General features: G+C 35.7%; 1 protein-coding gene across 1 annotated transcript in view; it reads left to right on the top strand.

Annotated features, from left to right (window-relative positions):
- Positions 1-22,500, top strand: part of LOC144973104 (uncharacterized) — a 44,014-nt gene that overhangs the window by 12,115 nt on the left and 9,399 nt on the right. The window contains exons 6-23 of the mRNA XM_078915139.1: positions 3,411-3,595; positions 4,841-5,011; positions 5,328-5,474; positions 6,552-6,761; positions 7,173-7,291; positions 10,414-10,564; positions 11,233-11,287; positions 11,929-11,999; positions 12,901-12,995; positions 13,421-13,574; positions 13,996-14,112; positions 14,928-15,084; positions 15,995-16,179; positions 17,027-17,137; positions 18,427-18,568; positions 18,971-19,191; positions 20,220-20,330; positions 22,141-22,282. Coding sequence (XP_078771265.1) covers positions 3,411-3,595; positions 4,841-5,011; positions 5,328-5,474; positions 6,552-6,761; positions 7,173-7,291; positions 10,414-10,564; positions 11,233-11,287; positions 11,929-11,999; positions 12,901-12,995; positions 13,421-13,574; positions 13,996-14,112; positions 14,928-15,084; positions 15,995-16,179; positions 17,027-17,137; positions 18,427-18,568; positions 18,971-19,191; positions 20,220-20,330; positions 22,141-22,282 — 2,544 coding nt within the window. The remainder of the gene's footprint in view (positions 1-3,410; positions 3,596-4,840; positions 5,012-5,327; positions 5,475-6,551; positions 6,762-7,172; positions 7,292-10,413; positions 10,565-11,232; positions 11,288-11,928; positions 12,000-12,900; positions 12,996-13,420; positions 13,575-13,995; positions 14,113-14,927; positions 15,085-15,994; positions 16,180-17,026; positions 17,138-18,426; positions 18,569-18,970; positions 19,192-20,219; positions 20,331-22,140; positions 22,283-22,500) is intronic.

Here is a 22,500-nt window from a genome sequence, read left to right as displayed (position 1 = left end):
AAGACGAAGAACGTATCTCTAGTGGTAGTAAATTCCACAACCTTGGACCAGAATGCTGAAAGGCGCGTTCACCAGCCTTCACTCGACAGCGAGGTTTTTTCAATTTGAGGTCGTTCGTTGATCGAAGCGATCGCTGTGGGTTATACCGTTCAATAAGGTTTGAGAGATATGCAGGTGACGAGCCCTCCATGCATTTGAAAACGATAGTTAAAGATTTATATTTAATCCGCTGATCCACTGGCAGCCAATGCAGCTGCTGTAGTAATTCGGGAGCTGCAGTTTTCCTGTCTTTCTGCAGTACAACGCGGGCTGCCATGTTCTGTATTTTCTGGAGTTTATTTATTTTGTCCTGTGTGAGACCAACAAACAGTGCATTGCAGTAGTCCATTTTCGGGAATATCAAAGATGTTACCAATTTGTTGCAAGTTTCCCTATTAATAAATGGTCTGATTGTTCTGATATTTCTTAGAATGCAGATAGTACTTGTTCTCACATTGTTAATATGTTTGTTCATAGACAGATCACTCTCTAAGGTGATGCCGAGATTTTTTGCTGATGTTGTGAGTTGTATTTTGTCATTATCGTTGATTGTCAGTGCCAGTGTAAATGGATCTGTCTTATTATTGGAACTTGCAATGAATAAGGCTTCGGTCTTGTCGCCATTTAATTTTAATCTATTTGCAGACATCCATCTCATCACATGGTTGATGCATTGTTCGTAAACAGTTATCTTTGAAACAATATCGGATTGCAAACACATGCTTTAAATCTGGGTATCGTCAGCGTACATATGGAAAGCGAGAGAATGTTGCTCTAGGATTCTCACAACAGGGGAAGTGTAAAGTACAAAAAGGACTGGACGTAAAACGGATCCTTGAGGTACACCAAAATGAAGGTCACGCTCTGAAGAAGTTACTTCCCCAATTAAAACTGATTGAGTTCTTTGAGTTAGATATGATGCAAACCAGTTTAGAGCAGTGCCTGATATGCCGAAAGTAATTTGTAGCCTTCGTAGTATGGCATGGTCGATGGTGTCAAAGGCCGCCGAAAGATCGAGAAGACTAAGGAGGGTGGTTTTTCCTTTATTAATAATTTGCAGTAAGTCATTTGTGATTCTCACCAATGCTGTTTCTGTTCTATGTTTTTGCCGATAGGCCGATTGATAGCACTCATCGAGGGCATTATGTTTCACGTCACATGAAAGTTGTTTTAGAACAATCTTTTCTAGAATTTTGGAGATGAATGGTAGATTTGATACAGGCCTAAAGTTTTTAAATTATCACTGTCAAGTCCCGCTTTCTTCAACAATGGCTTCACCAATGCTTTCTTGAAGCTTTCTGGAACAATTCCAACCCTTAATGATTGATTAATCAGTTCAGTGATGTAAGGTGCAAGTTCATGAATACACTCCTTCAAAACCGATGTTGGTAAAGGGTCGAGCAGACATGATTTGCTCGGACTAGAGAGAATCGTTTTCTTTGTGTCATTTATTGAAATTTCTTTGAAAGATGTTATAAAAAGAGGTATATTCTGCTTCTGTTGTTTCGTCTGTATCAAGTTCACTCCGTATCGTTGTTATTTTATTCATGAAAAAACACGCCGAACAGGACCACATGTGACATATAGCCTCTAACCGGTATTAGATCGTGGCTATTTAAATGCTAAAATTGGTTTTATAGACCAAAATGTGGAACATGTGTTAAGTTTTCAAGTTTTTAAATTTGGGATAATTTTTTTTTTAATGTATTATTGATGGTAAGAATAGTTTCTTTACCAGACAATTTTTTTTAAAACCTCATAATTCTTGTTATTTTCAATTTCATTCAATTTTTACACATGATTCACTGCGTCACAATACCGTTTGGAGACGATCGTTCATAAATGAGTATCTTTAATGTGGTCCAGTGATATCACACTCGATTCGGGTTTGAGCGTGGCCTTCGTCAAGTTATGGCTTGACACTGACCAAAAAATGACGTCAAAATGCCAGTCTTTTGCCTCAAAAGAAAACAAATCGTGAGTTGTATTCAATAGTTCAACCAATGAAATAACTTGTATCCATGAGCTCTACTTACGACAACTCACTAGGCGATACACAAACCTAAAAGATGACGTCAAACTGCCAGTCCTTTTGGATTTTAGTGTCAGGCTATAACATAACGATGGCTACGGTTTGAGTCCCGCTGCGGACAGCGCAAAGTTGAATTGTTTTTGTTTGTTTGCTTTTGAAAATGCTCTTTATTAACATTTTTAAACGTTATTTTTGAGTTGATAGTAAATAGGGAGAGGTTATGGTCTGTAACAGCATTGTCCCAGTAGAAAAAAAATCATAATAGAGTATTACAGGCACCATGTCTCGTCCTGTTATATCCATTGTTCGTGTTTTTGCCAGGCACCACTGGTACAGAACTGTATGCACATTAACTGGATACATTTAATAATAATAACAATGATGATGATGATAATAATAATAATAATAATAATAATAATAATAATAATAATAAATGAATAATAATAATAATAATAATAATAATAATAATAATAATAATAATAATAAATAATAATAATAATAATAATAACGATAATAATAATAATGATAATAATAATAATATAATAATAATAAAATAATAATAATAATAATAATAATAATAATAATAATAATAATAATAATAATAATAATAATAATAATAATAATAATAATGATAATAATAATATAATAATAATAATAATAATAATAATAATAATAATAATAATAATAATAATAATAATAATAATAATAATAATAATAATAAACATCATCATTTTTACCGCTCCTACTCCATGTACGGATAGCTCTAGGCGCCTTTTCAATACAATCACCAATGCTACAACAACATACCATACAAAAGCAAAGGACATTTATACACTTTAACGTAAACTGGTTTTAATCTATCAATTTTATTCTAATAATATAGGTCTACCAATTATGTTAAAAGTAGCTTCTGTATTGCATTTTCTTAGAGAAATTGGAAGAGAGTTCCAGACAGAAGGGGTAACATGAGTAAAATACCTATTAGAAAATAGCCTTTTTTGGGAACAGTTACTAGATCTTAAAGTTCTGGAAGGAGACAATGATATAGTGTTGCATAAATATATGAGCTTATGTTTTTTTACGGTGTATTAGCTAATCAACACCTAATCAACATTCATTATTATGATGTGTTTTGTTGGTTTTAAGGAATCTTATGAAGATTAGGGCGGTGCTTACAGTTTTAATATATTTTATATGGAATCAAGATTTAACACATTCCTATTTTGAATTTTTTTTTTCAATCTCAATTCCAAACCAATTACCATTCCACTTCTTCATTTTTTTACAATACAATTTTACATCCCGCCCTGACCTTCACCTTTATTTGCTACCTACAAAGAGGTGCCTCTTCGATCCAAATGGACAAACACCTAATCACGGATCACATGAGACTTCATTCCACCATCTTGATGGATGACGTCAACTGCGTTGGGCTAGAGAACCGTCTGCACGAATGTCTGTACGACTCGGTACACGACTGCACTATCAAGGAAGCTGCCGCAGTCACGTGCTTGGAAAATGAAGGTAATATGTCATGTGACCCTACGTGTCAAAGAGGCATTACTTTGTGATGAACCAAATGCTGGAAATCGAATTATTCGCCATACATATGAAACGTGGGGTTTCTTTCCATTCATTTTTTTTTTGGGAGGCCTTCCGAAAGCTCCTATATGCTCAGTATTCTTGTTTTTTATAATGTTCTAGTAGGGGGTTTGGGAGGGGGAAACTTTGGGGTTTTTTTAAAAGTCTTCCCTCTCCCAAACTCCATACTAGAACATTATAAAAAGAGTTTCCCCCCCCCCCCTCCTCCCAAACCCCTTACTAGAACAAAAATACTGGGGATGTAGGAGCTTCCGGAAGGCCTCCCCATTTTTTTCTGGTTTAAGGCATAGGTTTCCGAAAGCCACTTTATATGCAATTCCCCACTCGACTCAGATGAATATTTGGCTTGTAGACAGTGATGGATGATGTAAGACTGTTAGTACCAAATAAAAAACGTCTAGCAGGCGATTTGTATATACATAATAGATGGGAATTTCACCTGCTTAACAATTTTAGTGCCATTGGCCGCACTGTGCTGCCAGAGCAGAACCTGTTCTACTGGCCAATGACCGCACAGTGCGGCGCTGCACTGCGGCTGAAGCCTGGGTTATTCCAGACTTCCCTTAGAATAGATCCTACAGAAAAAATTCAACTTAGGAAGGGGTAAAGGGAATTTATTTATTTATTTATTTATTTATTTATTTATTTATTTATTTATTTCCTTGAAAACTTAAAAAGTCATGATTTTTTAGGAGATATTGTTGGAAATTGTAATCGTCATAGTTAACTTTAAAAATTAACAATTTTACCCTCACAAGGATTAAATGACACTTCAAAATCCTTAAAATAATGTAGTCTGGAATCAACTTTATTGTCAATAAATAATAATGTTGACTTAGAGAGATACTCAAGAAGTTCTGAGATTGGAGCCAAAATTTCATAATGCCACGAATTTTTTTAACAGTAGGCAGCAGGTTTAGAGTCCATAATAAAAATCTGGGACAATATTTATTCATTCATTTTTTTTTTTTTTTTTGAATTTTTAGTTATTTATTATTTATTTATATGATTAATCGTTTATCTATATATTTATTCATATATTTCCATTTCTTTTCTAGTATATTAATTTGTATGATTAATCTTTTATTTATTTATTTATTTATTTATTTATTTATTTATTTATTTATTTATTTATTTATTTATTTATCTATTTCCATATTTTTCTAGGTTGTCCCGAGGGCTGGATATCGGGTAATGGCAAGTGTTACCGTCTCGGGAAAGCAAGATCTACGAAAGCCGCCTCCAGGTTCTGTATGAGATCCGGAGCAAACTTAGCCACGGTGGAGTCCCTGGAGGAGAACCACTTTTTATCCAACTTACTGAAGATTACAAAGACGGGTAACATGTCTTCTGATAAGTCTAGTTATTCGGTTGCCATAGGGTCAAAGGAATCAAAGCGCTTATTCCATCATCATCATCATCATCATCATCATCATTATTAAAAACGTTAATCATCATCATCATGGCTATTCCCTTCTCGACCTGGCCCCCGCAACTACCAACCGAAACAAGCTTCTGTCCTCCGCCATATTTCCACACTCAGTCACTGGCTAAATACATCACTTCAAATCCGCACAGCCTCAAACGATGTCTAATTATCCTATGCAAACAGTTGTAGAGTTTACAATTATTTTAAAACTATTTTTTCATTCAGAAAATCGTTTGTTTTATACAAGTGGCATCAGACAACGGAACGGCGAATGGCGATGGAAAAGGAGACCCATGTACGAAGGGCGTTACAAAAGATTTCAAAACATGCGGACTGATCTGGAGACGATGAAAACATCAAAGTGGTTCCCGGGTGAGGTGTTGAATTTAATGTGTATTCATTTATTCTTGTTTGTTAATTTGTATATTTGAATAGTTCATTTATTCAGTTCTTTAATTTATTCATCAAAATATTTTCTTATTTACGTGTCTACCTACATACCTGCCTACCTCTCTACCTGCCTAACACCCAACCTACATACATACATACATACATACATATAAACATACATACATACATACATACATACATACATACATACATACATACATACATACATACATACATACATACATACAAACAAACATACATATATACATACATACATAGAGACAGACAGACAGACAGATAGGCAGGCTGGCATGCAGGCAGTCAGACAGACAGACAGACAGAAATTCTTAAGCTAAGGTGGAAAACTTTCGGATATTATTATATTCCACATCGTTGACCTGAAATTCCCGCAAATAACGTAATGTTCCACTCTTTCTCTGGCCAAATCAAACGAGCTAGGGGACGGCCAACGATGACATTATCTCTAAGTCTTGATGGCCATTTGAAACAACTCAATATTAACGAAACCAGATTAACATCACAGGCAGACCTATCAAAAATCAGAAAAGACACAAGACATAGACAATTGGAGAATCTTCACTGTATTGTAGAGAGCATTTTGCTGAACAATATTATGCATAGAATATACTTGTTAATCTTCTGTTTGAGTAAGAAAAATCTATTTTTGTGTTGGGTGGATGTGAAGTTTTTGGGGAAAATTCTGAAACTGGCCGGTAGGGATAGGATTGATAATGATTGAAATTGGATTAAATAGTCTGATGTCACGTCGCCCAGCAACGGCGAGCAGCGTAGTTTTAAACAAAGAAAATCGGTACTTTTTATTCTTTATGCTGGCTAGAACTTTTCATATGTCATGTGATTAGAATGTATAAAAGGCAAAACATGATCATATTTATAATGTTTTTCTCCTCTGGAGAAATATTTCATAAGGGCGTCCGCCATTGTTCCGATAGTTTAAAGCCAGTTACTAAGTAATTATGCGTCATTACGAGGGAAGTGACGTCATGACTGTTGAAGCCTATTTTGTTTGTTCTCCAGGCTGGCCATCTCACAACGGCAGTAATTCCGAGCCTACCTCTACCCGTAAAAGCAGACACTCGAACTGCCTGGCACTATCTGATGAGTTCCCAAACCCAAATCGAGGTCTGACCAAAGTGGACTATTTTTACTGGCGGGCTGTACCATGTCGCAGCAAACAATCCTTCCATTTTATTTGTGAACAAGAAGTAACGGCAGACACGGCCCAAGGTAGGTAGCTAGCTCGTTTTGTGATTTTGTTAAATATTTTAATTGTTATGCTTATACGTCATTGTATTACACCATCCAAAAATTGAAAACCAATCAAACATCTCCTTTTTTTAACCCGTTAACTACCGTACTCTAGAAAGACACGTGTTTAAAAATCTGGCCAAAACACTCGATCTACAAATATCGATCGATTTTTGCGACCCTCATCTTGACAAAAACGCTCAACCTGGGACTTCGACCCCCTCATAAAAATCGATCGATATTTTAAGAACGAGTTTTCTGGATAATTTTTTTTTTTAAACGTGTCTTTATTCCAAAGTACGGTAGGTAACTGGTGAATGAATGCATGTATTTGTTAACGAATTCATCTAATGATTGATTGCCTTTTATATACATATTATTTTACGCCAGAATGTTACTCTCGAAACGGATCTGACTACCGTGGCAAAGCTTACGTCACTGAAAAGGGATCTGTATGTCACAACTGGACTCGGTCACGGCGCATCAACGAAAGAACGCATCCTGGAAAGGTTTTTCCCCTTTTTTCCATTTTTATGCAAAGCGTATTTAACCCTCTCCTTACCACCTGCTGCAAAATCGAAACGACACCAATAGTCATTTTTCTTTTTCCGATTTATTTTGTACATCACAAACTTTGAAGAATGATTTTTGTTTAATCAATAAGAACATAAAGTTGTTTTGTAGAGTGTCTTGTTTGAGTTTAAAAAATCAATTTTTCTTCGGGGAAAGCCTAACATTTAGGAAAAATACTGAAAAGGATCGGTCAGGAAAGAGTTAAAGGGGATATGTCTATACAATGCTCAAGTCCCGTTTGGCCACTTTTAGACACGACTGACAACAACAGTGATGATCTTGAAAGTCAAATTGATGAATCCGTAGATATTTCTTTAATGGCATTAAGAGGTGTAGAAATTGTAATAATATAATAACTGCGCTTCAGGGGAAAAAGAAAGGTCCACGAAATTTTGATGTTGTCTCGATTTAAGGCCAAACTGGACGTGATATGGAAGAACTAACTCCCTTCATATAGACCTACTGCATCAAAAAATGCATTTTTAGACCAAATATGAAACTTTTTTTTAGGTTATTTTAAAAAATATTTTTTTATTCAAGACGTATTTTTTGTGGGGGTTTTTTTTACAGATTCTAAATCTCTCATTTCTTGTACTTTCTACCATGTTATAATATTAACTTTTTGGCCCATGGTTCACATCGACATCATACCGTTTCGACAGGTTACATTTTTTCTACACATCTGCCTTTCCTGAGAGCTACCATGGCTGCTTCGATATATAAAGACAATGTGAATAGCAAAACAGTAATAAAATAGAATAACCATAAAACTCAATATAATATAATCTGCCAGATGAGGCCTTCGTAAACTCATCGCCTGACACTGTTCGAAAAATTACATCAAAATACACGGCGAGAACGCTGAAATAAGTTAATGTTTATTTTCACATGCTTTAAAATATTATGTCAGGGAAACTAAGAAAAAGGCCTCAACTTTGCTTATGAATATGTAACTTCTATGGTCTATTATATCTATTTAGTGCAGTTTTGTGATCTAGTCGTATAACACTAGGCTTGAGAGTTGTGTTTCCCGGGTTCGAGTCCCGCTGTGGGCGGAGGAAGTTTAATCATGGAAAGAAAAGGATCTTTATTCAAATTTTCTCACCATACTCAGGAGTAAAATAAGTACCAGGCCAGTAACAACGTCGTTTCTTTCGAGAGAAAAAGATAAATTACACCACAAAGGTATCATGTCTCATCAGACATGTTAAGTTTTGTTGTTTGCAGGGGCGTGGCTCTATTGGTTCAAATGGTGCCTGGCACCACATCCATGTTTTAAAAATGGATAACAGCATTTTTTAAAATATATAAAACTGAGAAATGGTATATATCGCCTTTTATCAACAGTGCGAAACAGACTCCCTTTCTGTCACAACGCCTTCTACCCACGCTTTTCTCCCGATTCACACAGTCCGTTGATGACTGTCGTCAGCGACTGTGTACTATGGCTGAGCGAGTGACTGGAGTTCCCCACTCAAACGATTCCAAGGAGCGGATCTTTGCTGGCTCCATTTAAGGCTATTACAATAATGTACTATAATGTTGCCACATTGAATACCTGGCTCGAATTTTTACCATCTTCACATACGAGAAAAAACCCGCCTCAGGTGCCGAGAAATTTTTGCTCCAACTCTGTTGGACTGGGGAAAAATAGCTAATGTTGGTCATTTACGTCCTAGTCATAGTATGGTAACTTCGACCATCTTTATTATTATCGAAATCACGATTATTAACAAGTTCATTTGTTTCTCTCTCTGTGTCGTGATTATTGTATATATTAATTTATTTATTATTATTATTATTATTATTATTATTATTATTATTATATTATTATTATTATTATTATTATATTATTATTATATTATTATTATATTATTATTATTATTTATTTATTATTATTATTATTATTATTATTATTATTATTATTATTATTATTATATTATTATTATTATCATTATATATCATCATCATCATCATCATCATCATCATCATCATCATCATCATCATCATCATCATCATCATCATCATTATTATTATTATTGCTGCAAAAATTGATATGAAGGAATGTGAACGAGTTAAGTCAAACATTTCTTGATAGTGATGCTATATGCTAAATGCATGATCTTCGCGTGAATATGCGTGTTTGACTTTGTGTGTGTGTGCGTGCGCGTTCATCTCACATACACACAAACACACACACACAGATAGATAGATAGATAGATAGATTGATAGAGAGAGAGAGAGAGAGAGAGAGAGAGAGAGAGAGAGAGATCTTGTATGGTGTCATGTTTGATTTCCGAAGTGGAATGGGGCTGTTTCATGACGTAAGTACAGTACTCTTTTAATAGGCCATGGGCTGTTTACATTCTTACGCTTTGTAAGTTTTGAAATTACCCTTTGTTCGATTGACATTCAATGTCTGCATGTGTCCCTTTAGCCATTTCCCTCAGTGTCCAAATTCCAATCAATATATTCGTTCGTGATTTATATAAACAAACTATTGAAAAGATTTGCAGGAATAGAAACATCACCATGCAAATTTACTTTACAAGTATGTAAGGTTTTTTTTCTTTCTTTTATATTTACACATGTAGCATGTGTAAGTCATTTTCGTCTGGCACCACTTTATACTGTAAGCATGCCACGCTGCTGGTTGTTTGTTTGGGACCATATTTATCGGGCTTGGAACACAATGACTGGATGTTGCTCAAAGGTTCAAGTTTTGGGTTTTTTTAATATAAATGATCACGTTTTGGGGGGGGGGGGCGGAGTGGCCGAGTGGATAAGGCATTGCACTGTGACCCGGAAGGTCCCGGGTTTGAGCCCCGCTTCACGCACTTTCGTTTTTTTTCCTTGGGCAAGATTATTAACCCCCAATTTGCTCACTTGGACAACATGGGTGATTCCTGTTGACATCAGACATCTTGTTTGATGAATCATCTATATTCCTTCGTGGAATGCCTAGGCGACGATATCTTATGATCTCATGGCGAAAGGTCATAATTTATTTTATCACGTTTTATTCCTTAGATATTTTTTAAAAATCTCCATTGTACAGGGTCTTGGTAACCACAACTATTGCCGAAATCCTGATGGAGAGAAGAGGCCATGGTGCTGGGTCAACCACAAAACCTATTTATTTGGATATTGTCAAATTCCCCCTTGTTCTGCCTCAAACATCACTGTAACATCACCTACAGTCCCAACAGGTACGTGACTTAAATCCCTTATTGAAGCTATGCGTTTAGGAAAAAACATACACAACATCCGCCAGCCGGATATGATGTACCAATTCACAAAACTGTGTGTAACTTTAAGCGTTCATAGTCTGAATAATATAATTTAATGAGAACTACTCTTTAAAATGGATGTCTAAAATTCAATAACAAAGAGCTGAGTGGCGTCAATTTCGTTCTTTCTATAAAAAAATACCATGCACTTTCATGCGTATCATTGAGCATTTTTAGATTTTTCTGATATGATTAATGCATATCATTTTATGTATTGGTTGAAGTCCTTTAGAGCCATTGGGCCCATAGAGCCGGAATATATCCGGGTTTCTATAGCGTGAAACAGAATTTGCTTGCTACCTTTCGGGTAGGACGATAATCTATCGCAAAGTACTTTCCTGCAGATCTAACAGATCCCAATCACTGCTGGGTGGACAAGGTGGGGAGGGGGGTCAGAAAAAACATGTAATGAGTAACATGATATTTACAATCAAATTTTAATTCCTTTTTTATCAAATACTTTAATATCCATATTTTGTGTTCTTAGAACCTCCAGATATCTTTTTAAATACTTTGATATTCATATTCTGTGTTCACAGAACATCCAGTTCTCTTTTTAAATACATCAATATCCATATTTTGTGTAGAACCTCCAGATCTGAACTGTCCAAGGACACAGTTTTATTGTCAGAGCCAACAAAAGTAAGTTTGCAATACTCATTTGTTTGTTGTTGTTTTTGATTTTTTGATTGTTTGTTATTTGTTTTTTTTTTTCTATTTTACTTTTTTTTTGCCTTTTTTGTTTGTTTGGTTGCTTTTTTTTTTTGGCGGGGGGGGGGGGGGAGTTGTGTGAGGGTTTTTTTTTTAATTTGTGTTTTGTTTTTGTTTTTGTTTACGTTTTGTTTTTTGTTTGTTTTTTGTTTGTTTGTTTTTTGTTTTGTTTGTTTTGTTTTGTTTTGTTTTTGTTTTTTTTCTGGGGGGCTAAAAGCGTTTCTGTGTTGGTAGAATGATTTCCTACTAAGGTTATATCCAAAAAGAAAATGTAGTTGATTCCGGCAAAACTGCCATTAATCTCACCAATATACCAAATTAATATTGTTGTTGTGTTTTTTATGGGGGTGCCTGTTTTGTTGTTTTTTTTTTTTGTTTTGTTTTTTATTTTTGCCTTGTTTTTTTGTTGTTTTTTTTGTGTTTGTTTTATTTGGGGCGGGGGGGGGGGGGGGTGATTGTCTATTTTCTTTCCGTTTGGTTTTGTTTGGTTTGAGTGGAAGAAATTGATTTTGTTTTTTTATTATAACGTCTGGGTTTTATCGTAATACTAAATATTTCTATCATTTTCGAAGGTGTATTCCAAGTGAGGATCGTTGTGACAACAAACAAGATTGTCTTAACGATGAAGATGAAAAACACTGTGGTGAGTAAAGATTTTTGAGTGCAGCTACCTTGAATACATACCGATCAGACGAAGTTGTGAGTCTTTCTATATTGTGAGCTTAGACTAAAGAAATGAACAGGGGCGTGGCTATATTGGTTGATTTGGTGCCTGGCACCGCATCCATCTTTTAAAAATGGATTACAACAATTAAAGAAAATAAAACAGAAATGGTATATGCCGTCTCTTGCTTATTTGAGTAAGTCTTTTCTTTATTTTTTTTTATCTTCCTTTTGTATTTACAAATATAGCATTTTAAAAGTCATTTTCTTCTGATTCTGGCACCACCTTATACTGTAAGCATGCCGCGCCACTGGAAATGAACAAGTGTGTATGAACGGTACCAGACAAAGCTAGAAAGAAAAATACAAGAATGAAACATCCCAAATAAATCAGTCGACCTCGACTGGGGATCGTACCTCAGACCTTCTGGTTAACTTAGACTAGCATCGCACAATGTAACCGTGCATTTTTATTCGCCACTGCGTGAAAAAAAATGATAAGGTCGTAACTGTTACCAAACAGGAAGGCCACTCAACTAAGCTGGTAGGCATACTATACACATGGTTGTTATAGTACAAATTACGTGCAATTATTATTATTACTATTATTATCATTACTATGTTTATTATTATTACCATTTATTATAATCTTCGTCATCATTATTATCATAATAATAATCACCATTTTCCTTAATTTATTCCTAGGAGGACCTCAACCTGAAAACACAATGGGATCTTAAAAAATGGTGTTGTTGTTGCTGTTTTTGTTGTTGTTGTTGTTGTTGTTGTTGTTGTTACTACTACAACTACTGCTGTTGTTTTAATTATTATATCATCATCATCATTGATTTGATTGTTCTCTTATTTTACATTAAATTCAGAATACACTCTCACCAACTTTGTGAGGAAGATACACCTTAGACCCAACTTGACATTTGATTGGCATGAGGCTTACATTGGAATGACTGATGAAAAGGTAAATGGAAATTCTGTTCACTGCCGGGGGAGGGAGGGGGAGCGGGGGGAGGCGGGTTCTTAAAATTGAATTTATTAGAATTTAATAAATGCATTTCTCTTTAATTCTGTCCCGATGGGACATTTTTCTTAAAGATTTTTCTCGAAAAAAAAAGACTGAACGACGTAAACTAAGTTTTATCCGCCCTGCAGCGCTGCAAAGTGAACAATAGAATGATGTGACTATATATATATATATATATATATATATATATATATATATATATATATATATATATATATATTACTGGCGCTGGAATGACCTTTTGCAAGCGCCGTAAAACGCTCAAAAGCAAATAAACAAACAAACAAAAAACAAACAATAAGATAAGTTGACAAATATAATAGGCTGTATTATTACTATTACCATCTATATATTTTTCCAAGTGTGCCAAGAAATGTGTTGTCAGCTCTAGCTTTGCATGTCGATCCTTTGACTTTAACCCCGAGGAGTCGGTGTGCCATCTCTACAGTCTGGACTCGATGGTCATGCACATGGAGAGCTCTTCTATATACAACTTTTACGAGCTCAAGGATACAAGTGAGCAAATATTATGATGTGTTGTTGTTTGTTGTGAGTTGTGAAATATTGATAGGGAGAAGGGAAAATTGTCGCGGTTGTGGTGATAAGATGATGATGATGAGGATGAGGATAATGATGATGATTATGATGATGATGATGAAGATGATGCTGATAAAGATGATGATAATGATGATGATGATGATGATGATGATGATGATGATGATGATGATGATGATGATGATGATGATGAAGATGATGCTGATGAAGAAGATGATGCTGATGATGCTGATGAAGAGGATGATGATGATGATGATGATGATGATGATGATGATGATGATGATGATGATGATGATGATGATGATGATGATGATCTCATCATCATCACCATCATTATCATCATCATCATCATCATCATCAACTTTTCATTTCTTTTTTCCAGGGAATTGTGTTGGCAAGTTTCTTTGTTCCAACGGAGTGTGTATCAACGCTAGCCTACGATGTGATGGGAAAGTGGATTGCCAGGATTTATCAGATGAAACCAACTGTAGTACAGAAGGTTGTATACCATCATAAATAACTTACTTTCCTCTTTGTTCATATTAAGATACATGCCCGATTTTTAAAAAAAATAATATTATCTGACCGATTTATAACGTATCTAGTACGCAAATAATTGTAGACAGATTGCTAATTGAGTACATACATACATAGCAGATAATTATTGAGTGCCTTTTATTACGGGTTTGTTTGTTTTTTGTTGTTTTTATTTTTATTTTATTTGGGGGGTTAGTTATTTTAACATTTTTTTTAAAACATCGTTAAAGCTCGCATCAAATCAAGATTTTGATATAACGACTGAAATAAAATTAAATAAAATATGGAATATATATATGTGAGCATTTATATAAGGCATTTCCACGGATAACCATGCTTTGTTTTGCCCTGGCCCTTGCTGGATCCTTGGCTGAGAGGGAAACAGTCAAATGTATATTGTTAGTTTTGGGAGGTGATTTTTTTTTCTTATAAATAATCTCTCTCTTATGTATGTTAAGGTTATGTTTTCTATTTTTGGATATATTATTCTGTAAATATTTGAGAGTATTCATCTCAGTGAGATACTGTGCTGGTGTCTGGATGAGACTTTTAAGCGATCTCTAAGTACACTGAAAGCGTGCTCTTGGAATCTACATCTGTTTCCTATTTAACCAGTCTTCTTTATCTTACTTTATCTTGGATGCCCTTGAATGTAATTCCAGAATTTTCTCATTTTTTTCCTTTTTACTGTCGCTGAAATGACGTAAATGTGTCGCCAGCGTCAAAACATTAAAAACAAACAACATTTTTGGATGTTTTATCTTTTCTAATCAACAGGTAAAATGGTCGGAGAGAAGGTAACTGTGTCACTGGTTGGGGGAGATGAACATTCTGGAACTGTGGAGGTTTGGTACAAAGGAGTGAAAGGAGTCATTTGTGACGATCAGTGGGACAACGAGAATGCAGCTGTCATCTGTAGAATGCTAGGATATGAGTGAGTTCTCAATGCAGTCGACTGACTCTAAAATGCTCGTACCTACCTTTGAATCTGCCAACCCCCTTCCCCCTTACACAGACAAGCAATTTTTTTAGTAATCTGAAATCTTTGAGAAAAGCTTTAAGACTTTTTTTTACCTCGAATGCATGTCTTCTGAGATTTTATATCTCATTGTTATCTGTTTATTTATTTATTTAGTTATTTATTTATTCATTTATTATTATTATTATTATTATTATTATTATTATTATTATTATTATTATTATTATTATTATTATTATTATTATTATTATGATTATTATTATTATTATTATTATTATTATTATTATTATTATTATTATTATTATTATTATTATTATTATTGTTATTATTATTATTATTATTATTATTATTGATATTGTTATTATTATTATTATTATTATTATTATTATTATTATTATATTATTATTATCATTTATGTATTTATTTATTTATCTATTTATTTATTTATTTATTTATTGTTATTATACAATCAATAATATTCACATCACATAATATGTTGGCATGAAACACTAATTTAATTGAGTTCTTCTTCTCCCCTTTCCCGTCACCCAATTAACCTTTCCTTTTCTTTAAAGGGGAGGAAGGGGCGGAGGAGGGGGATACGCATCAATGTCAGTTTCAGGAAAAAAATGTAATATCGCCTAACAGGCGTCATGTCTCGCCCTTCATGTTAAGTGTTGCTGTAGGCTTGGGACCTCTTGTAAAGCATATTTAGTGGATATTAATATGTATAAATGCTCTAGTTTTTTAAAAGTTTAAATTCACTTTTCGGCATCAGGATCGCCTCGACATAATATCGATTTGATGCGATGAGTCACATTTTCAGAACCAAAATCACATTTTTTTTTCTTATTACTTTAATCAGAGCGGGCTCAAAATCCACTATCCTTAACTTCTTCAACTATCCCCTGGACAAGGCGGATTTCCTTTTGGACGATGTTCAGTGTATCGGGAATGAGTCATCCATTGCCGACTGCCCACACTCTGCCTGGAAGCAGCATGACTGCGGCAGCTTTGAAATTGCTGGAGTCGAATGCCAAGTTGCTAAAGGTGAGACAATAATAATATTATTATGAAGAGTCGACTTTCAACACCCGCTAAGTCGCATTGTCATCATTTATTGTGTGGCTATGTGGTCTATTGATATGACACAACTCGCTTTCGGATCGGAAGGTCTTGGGTTCGAGCCTCGCTCGGCGCATAGTTGATCCTTGGAAATGGCTCTTCTTTACTCACATTCTCTCACTGTACTCGGGTGTAAAATGAGTACTTGGCCGTTAACAGCGTTGTCTCTGTCCGAAAAAAATGTAATATCACCTAATAGGCGTCATGTCTCGTTCTACATGTTTTTCAGAAATTGTGATGTCAAAATGAGGGGATCAAGCAGGGAGGGAAGGGCCTGGGCAAATTGATGTACGGGATGTCCCTGGTTGTTTCTTTTTTTTAAAAAAGGCTCTATCGTTTACTTTTTTCCTTGGCCAACTTTATTTACTTCAATTTTCTTACTTGGACAACATGGGAGGTTCACGTTGACATCAGGCACTTGTTTGATTACTTTATCCATTTTCCTCCATGGAATGCCAAGACGACAGCATCTACGAATCCCACTCAGAAGGGCGCTTTTATTATTTTTGGAAGTTAGTTTATTGTTTCTATTAACTTAGCTTGTTGGCCAATTTTTCCTATAATAAATTTGGCACCATGGTTACCTATTTATATTTCATGTAAAATCATTTCATGATAAATATATGGTCGAAGTGAAATATAAATCATCAAGGCCCATTGTTTTAAAAATCTAAAGTTTACAAATGACTAACACTATATGACGATTGTTACCCATACTTCACCGCTATTATATCAAGTTTTATTAATTTCTGTCTTTGTTTTACATTCTTAGTGTGTACTGAAAATCAATTCCGTTGCTCGGACCATCTTTGCATTGAAGCTGATAAACTGTGTGACCATAAAAATGACTGTTTGGGTGGATCCGACGAGGCCAATTGCACTGGTAGGTTGAATTAGTGAATAGTTTTATTGATAAAAGGATTTTATCCAGCGTCGTCCTCAATGGCGTTGGCTGCCCTCACTCTGCGATGACAAATGTCTGCCCATTACTCACGATAGATAGTTTGATAAAAGGTAGATATGAAAGCAAATATATGTGATGTTTAGCCTCAAAACATTATGATGTCCTAGTAATTTAGATGCTGAAATTGAATTTCTAGATAAATATGAAAATTTGGTAAAATTTGTGAGTTCTATTCAAAAGAAAGATTGTCTGCCGTGTTAACAACTTCCTAAGAAAACTTGCAAACACTAAAAGGGGAGCAAATCCAAAACAAATCAAGACAACCGCACAAGCCCTCTGTTATTCATCAGCCGAATACGCCTCACCAGTCTGGGAGAGATCCTGCCATGCCAAAAAGATAGATTCTGAGCTACATAACACCTGCCGGATCATTCCTGGTAACTTGAAACCGACTGCAGTTCCAGTCCTCCATCGGCTTGCTGGCATTGCACCTCTCCACATTCGAAGAGCCACTGCTTCCAAAGCCCAGAAATATAAACAGGAAACGGACCCAAGGCACCCCCTCCATGACCACAACAAACGACAAGTAGAATGAAGTCGAGAAAGAGCTTCATGACGGAAGAAAGCATCAACCCTGACCATGCAGCTGTATACAGACTTTCCATATGGAGGGAGTGGGACAATCATAAAAATGAAGCCGTTGAAAATCCGAGAGAAGAACTGCCCTACGGAACTGAGCTCCCTTGGAATGAATGGGTATCGTTGAACAGAGCACAGGCAAAACTTGGGAGAACAACTGGAAGCATGAAAAAGTGAAGGGGGGGGTGGATGAAACCAGCTTGTGTATATGTGGATGCCCAGAGCAGACCACACTGAGAGAATGCCAGGACGGGCCCAGTTGCATAAATCATGATTTAAGTGTTTGGTCCCCAGATGCTGTGGAGTGAGCTCTGTGTTGGTGCGACAAGCTATGGTGAACTGCCGTAGACTAGAAAAGTCGTATTAAAAAATTTGGCCAGAAAACTCCTTCAAATATCGATCGATTTAAATAACCCTCATCATAACAAAAATTCTCAGACCTGGGACTTCGGATTGCTCTACCAGCTGAGCTATCGGGACCCCCAATAGGACCAACACGCCCTATTGTGTGTTACCTTCAACGATCATATTCTGTTAGAGAGACTTGAGTGATAACTTGTTACCCCCTGGCGGTCTGAAAATAATAACAAAGAGCCGGGTGACGTCAATTTCATTCATTCTATTCGTAGGTTCCAAAGTACGCTTGGTGGCTGGCGTGGGTCCATGGGAGGGCCGTGTGGAAGTGACCCGTAATGGATTAGCCGGATCTATCTGTGACGATCAGTGGGACGACGAGGACGCTACGGTCATTTGTAAGATGATAGGATTTAGGTGGGTAGAGGGAAGGTGGTGTTGGTGGTGGTGATGATGATGATGACGATGATGATGATGATGTTAATGATGATGATGATGATGATGATGATGATGATGATGATGATGATAACGATGATGCTGGTGGTGGTGATGGTGGTGGTTTGGATGAAGATAGTGGTGACGGTGACTGAGTCGCCTGAATGAACACTTCCTTAAGTATGGTGTTAGCTGTTGTAGATGTTGATGTAGTGACAATGATAGTATTGCCGCTTCTACTTTTGATTTTTATTTATGGACACTGTATATAATTATGTATAAAATGACGAAACTAATAAATGAATGAATTAATAATAAATAAGTAAATAAACAAATAAATTAATAAATAAATAAAAGTTTATTTCCATCTGCTCACTTTCATAGGCACGGGGGTGTCGCTCTGGGAGGTGGCACATTCGGGAAGGGAACTGGCCCAGTGTGGCTGGACAATGTCGGATGTCGAGGTAACGAGACCTCTTTAGACCAATGCGACCATTACGGATGGGGCTATCATGACTGCAGCCACTCAGAGGATGCAGGGGTCCATTGTAACCCGAGACCATCACAAACGACAACGACTACCCCCGTTACCAGCACTGAAAAGGGTAGGTACGATAGTATGCTACTTATCCAATCATGACCAATCATCTCTAAACAGGATTTTTTTTTTTAATGATGCCCTTCCGCCACGACATCATAAGCCTGAGACATCGTCACCTAGACATTCCACGAAGGAATTTAGATAATTCATTAAACAAGATGTCTGATGTCAACAGGTTCCACCCATGTTGTTCTAGTGAGCAAATGTGGGGTTAATAATCTTGTTCAAGGAAAAAAACGAAAGTGCGCGAACCCGGCACCTTCCGGGTCACAGTGCAATACCTTAACCACTCGGCCACTTCTCCCCCCAAACAGGATTCTGTCGATATAAAACTAATGCTTAACCAGTTAGCTGCCATACTCTTGAAAGATATGTATTTAAAAATTTGACCTGAAAACTCGTCCTTCAAATATTGATTTGACCCTCATCTTGGCAACAACAAAAAAAAACAACTCTCAAATCTGGTACAGTCGACCATAAGGCACTCTGTCCTCTTTGTACTCTCAAAATTACAATTATTACAAGTTGCCTGTTGTCAAGTACCCATTCAGACGTGTCACCTGAGTCGAGTTGAGTAATGTCTTACCCAGTGACACAATGCCAAAACCAAACTTTTACGACCACTGTCACCAATCGGCCTCTGACCACGCTTAACATCGCTTGACTTTTATGCCAAGGCGAGACACGGTACCGCCAATGTCTCGATGATTCAAATTCAAAGAATTGGAACTTAAACTAAATTATTTTTTTTTTAAAAGATTTTTTTTTTTTGGTTTTTTTTTTTGACAATTAAACTATATTATAACTTTTAACTTTTTAAACATTTAAGTGTAGCCTATCCTTCATAGCGGAATATTTAATTGTGCCTGGATGGAACTTTTAGGTAATATCAAAATAGACATTTAATTTTTTTTTCCTTTCGGAATCTTTCATCGTTCATTCACTTTATACATTCCCGCTGATTATTTCTTGTTTAAATTTGATTTGAGATGGATTTTACAAAATATTGTAGATAGATAATTTCTTGTCCAGTTTGTACATCCAGTCAATTCCGATGTTCGCCATCTTTGTGTATCGAAGCTGTAAAAGTGTGTGACATGTTTGATGATTGTCCAACCGGTTTAGATGAGGCAGATTGCCGAGGTGAGTTGTTTGAAAGTTCGTCATCACCATCATCATCATCATCATCATCATCATCAGCAACAGCAACAGCAGCAGCAGCATCATCATCATCATCATCATCATCATCATCATCATCATCATCGTCATCATCATCAGCAACAGCATCATCATCATCATCAGCAGCAGCAGCAGCAGCAGCAGCAGCATCGCCGTCGTTGTCGTCGTCGTCATCATCATCATCATCACCATCATTATCTTCAGCATCATAATTTCAAAGGGGTTTTTTTTTATTAGGCATATTTTTGCTTCTACTTTGACATTTCAAATTAAATCATAATTTCGTGGTTTAGCTGGGGAAAAACAATGCAAAAATACCTAGATAGCTCATTTTTTTTTATTTCGGGAAGTTCCCACTAGTACCATAAAAAACAAAACACACTTTCCTTAATAATTAAATAACAATGTGAAATTGAATGTTAGCTTCAATTTGATATACGAAAAGAGATAAAAATGGATGTTTCGGGTTTCCCCTTTATCAACAAAACAGGATAAATGAAACACTAAAGACAAATGAGATAATGTGGTAGTGGCGTTGTTAAGATGAATAAACAAAAACATTGATGGGCAGGTCAATGCTCCTTTGTAAGGAAACACGCATTAAAATAGAACAATAGACATAAAGATGCGCATTTAATTGAGTCAAAAGAGGGGAGGCGGGGAGGAACTGTGTAACGCAGTATATAAAGTGAAATAAAATAAAATCTAGACTACTGTTGGAAAATACAATGGATTTGAAAATACATACAAAACATAAGGGATGTAGGTATTAGTATAATCATTAATAGCATTACCAACAGCAGAAGCAACAGTAGTACTTTTAGTAGTAGTATTAGTAGTAGTAGTAATTGTAGTAGTAGTAGTAGTAGTAGTAGTAGTAGTAGTAGTAGTAGTAGTAGTAGTAGTAGTAGTAGTAGTAGTAGTAGTAGCAGTAGTAGTAGTAGTAGTAGTAGTAGTAGTAGTAGTAGTAGTAGTATAGTAGTATAGGTAGTATAGTAGAGTAGTAGTAGTAGTAGTAGTAGTAGTGTATAGTTAGTAGTAGTAGTAGTAGTAAGTAGTAGTATGTATGTAGTAGTAGTAGTAGTAGTAGTAGTAGTATAGTAGTAGTAGTCGTAGTAGTGTAGACGCAGGATGGTAGAAAGTAGTAGTAGTAGTAGTAATAATAATAATAATAATCAGCGGCGTGGCATGCTTACAGTATAAAGTGGTGCCAGAATCAGAAGAAGAAAATGACTTACACATGCTGTATTTGTAAATATAAAAGAAAGAAAAAAATTAAAGAAAATACTTACATACTTGTAAGTAAATTTGCATTGTGATGTTTCTATCCCTGCAAATCTTTTCAATTGTTGATTTATAGAAATCACGAACGATTATATTGATTGGAGTTTGAACATTGAGGGAAATGGCTTAAGGGACACGTGCAGACATTGAATGTCAATCGAACAAAGGGTAATTTCAAAACTTACACAGCGTAAGAATGTAAACAGCCCCATTCCAGTTCGTAACTCAAATAAGACACCATACAAGGTCTCTCTCTCTCTCTCTCTCTCTCTCTCTCTCTCTCTCTCTCTCTCCCTCTCTCTCTCTCTCCCAGTTTTTAAAGTATGATTTTTTAAAAGTTTGATGATTTGAAACAGCATTTTAAAACTTAAAATAACAATATTTATGGTCTGTAGCTAAAGAAAACACGGGTTTATGAAACAATTTTAAAAAGACATAACTTTGGTTTCTTTATAACGTAAAAATATATTTCCTTGATAAATCATACCAGCCACAACAGTGAGACTGGTTGGAGGGACTGGGCCCTGGGAAGGACGTGTTGAAATTGTGAGGAACGGGTTGTCAGGGACAATCTGTGACGATGAATGGGACGATAAAGATGCTACTGTTGTCTGTAGGATGCTTGGATTCAGGTACAAACGCACGCTTCGACTCAAAAATGCATCAGGATTAAGCTGGGGTTTTTTAATATGTAATGACGTGACTTAGTCTATTTTGAAACTGTTATATAATCATTATTGTATATTAGTTTATAAAGTTTAAAAACATCCATGTAGCAGCCTAGTATTCATTATAATATAAATGGTCACATTGTTTCGATTTATTATAAGGTCTTACTTACTTATCCGAA

Source organism: Berghia stephanieae, chromosome 5, assembly GCF_034508935.2.
Source record: "Berghia stephanieae isolate SIO BIC M18660-M18661 chromosome 5, UCSD_Bste_1.3, whole genome shotgun sequence".
Classification (NCBI taxonomy): domain Eukaryota; kingdom Metazoa; phylum Mollusca; class Gastropoda; order Nudibranchia; family Aeolidiidae; genus Berghia; species Berghia stephanieae.
This window is presented reverse-complemented; position numbering and strand designations above follow the sequence as displayed.